Consider the following 6,865-nt stretch of genomic DNA (forward strand, 5'->3'; position numbering starts at 1 on the left):
TACGGATTGTTTTGAAAGGTAAGCTAGATCGTTGATATGTTTTGTGAATGCGCAACCACACGCACCACAATTTGTCTGTTGCCTGAGTGGGTTATTGGTCTCAACAGAGTCCAAACGCATCCTAATGAATTACAAGAGCGTCTTAATGAAAAACGATTGTATTTTTTGCGATGCGGTAATGCAAGCAAAGTTAGCCATGATGCGATCTGTCCCAAATCCAGCCTTGACTGGTTTCAATGATATCAGCCTCGTTCGATAAAAACAGGGCTAAATGCATGATAAAAGGTTTGTGTGACTGAAAATTTGAAATTATATAAAGCTCCCACATACTGATGGAGCCATCTCTCTACATATGTGTATTCTGTGTGAAAATGTGCATTAAACCAGTTTCAAACAAGGTGGCGAGTATGGCAGCTATTTTATGGTTCATACAACAACACAACGCGTTCAAAAAGGTGAGATGTTTATTTTTGTAAATCCATAATACAATGCAGCATCAACAACATAATTTATGACAAATAAATACTGATACAAAATGCAAGTCATGTAATTTGACTATATAATTTTAGCTTCATTACCTTCCTAGTAAACCAAAAGTCGCAAAATGTAAACATTTCCTTATTATACAGTCTTTTTATTCCATTTCTCATCATTAAAATTGTGTTTATCAAGCCAATTACGTATTACCGATAACATCTGAATAATAAAAATAAGTAATTTTGTATAGGCTGTGTGAGAACTAAATTGATCATGACGCTTTCTTTCACGGCACCAGGATGTAAAGTTTCGACAAGAAAGTTCGAAATTCAATAAATCACAGTGTCTTCTTTTGGTCTGTTTTTGTTGTCTGTATAATGAGATTGGTGAACGTAAACGACAGTACGAAAAGTACAAAAATTGTGTTGTACAAAGTAAGGTAGAAATGAAAAACGGAGTGGTAACTTTGCATGTATGCAAGCCAACATGTTAAAAGCATTACGACATCAAAATCACGCTAAATACCTAGGGCATCATTTTCAGACAAATGCGTTAAATAAATATGTCTTTACAATAGTAAACAATAAAAGACAAACATGGTGACACATTGGATGGGGCTAATGCTTTCTTAAATTGAAATTGTATAAATATTTTGATTGTTCATTCGAAAAAAGTGTAGTTTTGTAAGTGTCAATTAGTTTAATTTAAACCTTTTTATTTCAGCTCGATAGCATCGAAAGCATAAGGCTTATTGAAACGATTCAATTTCTTGGAACTTAAACCAGTACTTGGTGTCTTTGAGGGAGATCGAAGGGACGCTCCGAATGGGGATCGAACTCGTGACCTCCCGGTCGCTAGGCGGACACCATATCGAATAAGCAACGGCGACCTTCTTATTGACAAATTTCCCAGTACAAACGATTTGTGTTATGATGACAGGTAACCTAGGAAATCTTTGAATAGCCGCACGACTAATCATCAAAGATTTGTTTATTTGCCGATAATTTTATGCAATATGCATTAAATTTCTTTTTTTTCAGATTTTTTTTACCAATGATTGGTAATTTCTAACGATAATAATCGGTCAGTTTATGAGCGACAAGCGTGGTCATTTTGATTAACTCTTTGCATGCTGGGAAATTTGTTATCTGCTAAAATGTCGTCTGCTGAATTTCTAAAATTAGCATTTTCTTCGATTTATTTTAAAGTAAACTATAAGAATAGCAAACAGTTTGGATTCTGATGAGACACTACGGTCTGTGGCGTCTCATCTGGATCCAAACTGTTTGCAAAGGCCTTCAAGATTCGGTTCCAGCACTGAAAGAGTTAAAAGTATAAGCGTACCATGTTTGAGTGCTAAATAACATGCCGTTAGGTGAGGAATACTGAAACTTCAGAGTCATAACATATAAAAAATAAATATAACATAAACAATATAACTAGTATTTAAATAAATAAATCACACCTACATATGCACTGGCCAATCACAATATAAGTATTGTTATCACTAACTCTTAACTAAATATCTGTAGCTATCTACAAAATTATATACGAGCGTACTGGGTCCTTTTTTCGCCTTTCCATAAACTTTATACGTCATGTATGGCATTAAAATTCCCATTATGGACGAATACTATATTGATTTAACAGCTCAATGTTTGAAATGTACAATTGAGGAATGTATAACTATTATATTACTTCTGCTATTCTCTCTACATTTCAGCTATTAAGCGCTCGTCAATTGGTTTATATGTTTAATCAATGTGTATCAACAAAATCTGCACCGTGCAAATAAGTAACAAATGTTAAAGGTTTATGGTGAACTAATATTTCATTTTCTTAGTATATTTATACATTTAAATTAAGGATGTATCCAAAGTGCATTAAAATAATGAATAAACATTACCTTTACAAGTCCCATCATAGTTCGACGATTTACATTAATATATACTCATAACGATTAAAGATAATTTACACAACAAGAAAGGCATGACAGCTGTTAGAGCGTAGAAATTTTCTAGTTCTACTGACTAGATGTACAGATTGCAAATACCATATAGTCATGTAACCGCACAGTACTTTGGTCTTCAATATTCAAAATAGTTTAACCCATTTTTGCCTGGTGGACTCTCCCATCCTTCTAAATTGGATCAATTTATTTCCAAAATTAGGTATGTCTAGTATATTTATTTTTATATTTAGAATATTTCTTACAGAAATTCCTTTAAACAAACAGCGCAGACCCTGATGAGACGTCGCATCATGCGGCGTCTCATCTGGGTCTACGCTGTTTGCCAAGACCTTTTTTCTAGACGCTAGGCATAAATGGGTTAATAATAAATAGCCAAGCAAACAAGACAATATAATTCAAAAATATAAAATTAATCATGACCGCCATTGCGACTCAAAACCACTCCAACACAAAAGTGTTCCATAGCTCATATGTGTTCAGCGAGCATTTGTATTGCATGCCTTGCCCCATCGATCCGGTTTGTCTTTTGAAACGCACAACGTAAACAATCTGCCAAACGGTCAAACACTTGCTGTATATTTTGAGTAACTCCACACTTATTTTAACATTTATGGTCATTTATCACATCAGGCCCTGTCTTTTTTGCAGTTTTTGAAACACGTTTTTGCCAATTTCATTCAGCAACTTTTCAAAACAGCCTCTTTAGTTGCATTACGTTCAGCTCGCGGGTAAAACCTCATTGCTTGAAATCATCGACTTATAAGAAGCGTTAGAGTAAATGGTCAATTGTGGTGCTTTTTTTAACATAAGTAGCTCATTTCTTTGAACACGTTATGTCTCTGCCATAATTTACAAGCGCTTATGCCGATGCCACCATACGTAACGTATATTTGTGCACGCTAACGTCATGACGTCTAGAGGGACATAGTCACATGACCCGCATGCGACGAACAGTCCTCAAAACATTCACTCCATGAATCAAAACAGTCTTTGGACTAATTTGTTCGGTTATCCCTCCTTTTTTGATGTAGCGTTCTTAATTATTCGTACTTGTAAATTTACTTAGAATCACGTTTTATGAAAATCGATCGTGTGTGTAGAGTGTGCCGAAACGTCACAAATGTCGAACCATTTCTCGTACCACTTGCCAATATACTTGACGCCGTTGGAGATGTGGATCTGCCGCACGTGGAACAGAACGTTTTGCCAGACGTCCTCGCCCTTTATGAAGTACATGGACTCGTTAATGTGCGAGTAGTAAACGGCGTCCAGGTTATCGGGGAGAGGTGTACTGCCTTCGACTGCCGGAAATTCGTCCTGGATCTTGACCTTGCGCACGCAGCAACCTTGCGTCTCCTTGGGCTCGAGAACGTCGTAAACGTATACCTGAGGGATAGAGGAGCGGCATTGTAGCGATTGAGGGCCGAAACATATTAGCCTCGCTCTGTGAAATCGGGGTCTAATGCATGTGCGTTAAGTGTCATTCCAGATTGGCATGTGCACATGCTCATGATGGGCAACAACTACTGCATAAGCTGAATTTTCGCTGAATGAAGATACTTCATGTACACACAAAATGCCATAAAGCAGAAAGTTGCTTTCCTGATAAGAGTGTACGGACTTCACATATGTATATGAAACGACCCTTTAACAATATGCATTAGTCCCGTTTTCTGAAAGCGAGGCTCATATTTTTAATTTTAGGGTAATGAACCAGCGTTTGTGGGTAAGGAACCAGAGTTCGTGGGTAAGGAACCAGCGTTTGCGTGTAAGGAACCAGCGTTTGAGACTTCGTTTTCTTCTATTCCGTGTGTGTAGTGTAAGTGAAGCGTAGATGGCAAAGGATCTATGTTGCAATTAATTTTGAGGCGAAAAAAATAGCGTTTTGTTTTCATATGTAGACCACTGAAGGAGTGTTTCAGAACTTGTGCAGGTATAAAAAGCACCGTTCTTTCGATATATTATAACAATTACTTAAAAAAGAAGTGATTTAGCGAACTTTCACTGGCAGCAGTTGGTCTTGTGTATTATGCACTTTCAAATAAAGACAATCAGCGTTTGATAAGATAAGCATGCAGTTAACCCATTATGCCTAGCGTCTAGAAAAAAGGTCTTGGCAAACAGCGTAGACCCAGATGAGACGCCGCATGATGCATGATGCGGCGTCTCATCAGGGTCTGCGCTGATTGCTTAAAGGAGTTTCTCTAAGAAATATTTAATTTATTAATAAAAAAAATTATACTAGACATCCCTAATTTTAGAAATAAATTGATCCAATTTAGAAGGATAGGAGAGTCCACTAGGAATATATGGGTTAAACATCATACGTGTCGGGCCATGGTTCCTGTGTGTACGTGTTTGACTAAATTTCTGTACACAATAACTTCTTTTGAACAGTAAATAATGTACAACATGCATATATAATTACCGATGTACATTTAAATTGACATTAGGTTATAAATTATAACTTATAATAAAGAACTCAAATAGTTTTTATAAGACCATTGCTCTAATCACCAAAAAATCAATATCAGTGTTTCTCTTACCATATCGTTTTTGAAGAAATATATATTCTTATCACGAGTGTCGAAAAATACGGAGTCGAGATTGTTCGGAATGCTTTCGCCAGTTCCCGACTTTGCCGGAAAAACTTCGGAAATCTTACGAGGCCATCCTTTGGCGAGTCGGTCGTTCTCGTTATCGTATCGGTAGACATCTTCGCCTAAAATAAACAAAATCAACTTCAATTATACCATGCTGCAGAGGGTTTTATTTGTATTATACTTGTTGCATAGAAGCTCTTTCAATCGAAATTGTTTATGGAAACATTCTCAACAGACAGGCATCTCAGACATCACGTTCCATGTCAGAAATCACGTGACCTCTTGGGACATTTACATCAGCATTATAGATAAATGCTTTGGGATTGAATAATATGGTATAAACATACTCCAACTACCATTCAACCTGAGTTTTTATGATGTTATGCTCACCCCCAATCAGCCGTGATAATCTAGCCAAATAGCTAACGCAGTTAGGTTTTAAAGTATGAGAACTTTCACTTTAATGGTATGAGTCGTGTTCTGAAAAAACTGGGCATAATGCACGTGCGTAAAGTGTCGTCCCAGATTAGCCTGTGCATTCCGCAGGGACGACACTTTTCGCCTAAATTGGATTTTTGCTAACACGAGACTTCATTTAAACGAGAAATGTCATAGAAGCGGAAAGTGTCGTCCCTGATTAGCCTGTGCGGACTGCACAGGCTATTCTGGAACAACACTTTACGCACAAGCATTATGCCCAGTTTTCTCAGAACGCGACTCATATGTTTAACACTTGTTTGTTCGGAGTACACTGAAATTATCATTCGTTCACTCGTTGACTAGTGTGCAGCGTTAAATAAATTATCGCCGCCAACAATCATTTTCCTTCTAAAATTAATTTCAATTGTGTTAAATTCCCTTGAAGTTGAATTTCAAGTTTTTTTTGTATAATTGATGGTATAAATTAATTCCATTGCGTTACGCTGTTAGTATGTTAATATCTCTAGACGAAAGCTAAACAACCATTTTAAGTCAGATCGCAAGACGCAATGGATATATTATGAAGTTATGTTACCATGCAAGCGTTATTTATTGCATCAAAATTCAGCTCAAAGCTTACACATATATAAATGTGCCATAAGTAAAAAACCTACGTCACTGACTAATAGCAGTTGCTAGGGAAAAAAATGACCAACTACCGGTAACACACATTTGCACACGTTTATAGGTCGGACAAATATCACAGGTCATAATTTATAAGTAACGATGACTCAAGCCCACTTACAAATGCACACTTTGCAATTATGACAGGCAAGTAACGTAAATGCATGCGATACATCAAGATAATGCTAATGCTTTTGACAAGAACAATATAAAATATGATAATAGAGACAATAAAGAAAACTAAAGAAAGTGGACAAACAGTACAATCTATATTACTTTAATATCTAATAATAATGCAGAGGAAGAGGTATGAAATGGTGAACCATTTTGATGCATTTATCACTGCTTTTTCTTCATGATTTTTCTATAACGCGCATGTTGAAATTATTTTAAGTCGATTTCTATATAACTTAATATAAGGATTGATTACGATCTCGCTTTAGTTTAAGTTCAACTTCTTCTTTCCGACTTATATACCAAAAACCATAAAATTAAACTTTTTGCTGATATGATTATTTAGTGCTGTGTAGCCTGTTAATAAAAAGTAGTCCATGCGATTCCATTTGTCAAATACTATATTATTAAAACATATTATTATGACAGTTTCAGTGTTAAATACCTTTAAAGAAATACGCCTCGTCCACCAGAACGTTGTCCACGGTGTAATAAAGCACGTGTACGTATCCGTCGGGTTCATTCGGAATGCCTT

The 6,865-nt window shown here is 36.2% G+C and overlaps 1 protein-coding gene across 1 annotated transcript in view; it reads right to left on the reverse strand.

Moving 5' to 3' along the window:
- Positions 1 to 450: 450 nt before the first annotated feature.
- Positions 451 to 6,865, reverse strand: part of LOC127863847 (matrix metalloproteinase-21-like) — a 33,322-nt gene continuing 26,907 nt past the window's right edge. Inside the window, exons 4-6 of the mRNA XM_052403518.1 lie at positions 6,776 to 6,865; positions 4,996 to 5,171; positions 451 to 3,835 (exon numbers count right to left, since the gene is read on the reverse strand). The exon at positions 6,776 to 6,865 is cut by the window's right edge and continues 168 nt beyond it. Coding sequence (XP_052259478.1) covers positions 3,518 to 3,835; positions 4,996 to 5,171; positions 6,776 to 6,865 — 584 coding nt within the window. The 3' untranslated portion in view covers positions 451 to 3,517. The remainder of the gene's footprint in view (positions 3,836 to 4,995; positions 5,172 to 6,775) is intronic.

Source organism: Dreissena polymorpha, unplaced genomic scaffold (assembly GCF_020536995.1).
Source record: "Dreissena polymorpha isolate Duluth1 unplaced genomic scaffold, UMN_Dpol_1.0 chrUn048, whole genome shotgun sequence".
NCBI classification, from domain to species: Eukaryota; Metazoa; Mollusca; class Bivalvia; order Myida; family Dreissenidae; genus Dreissena; species Dreissena polymorpha.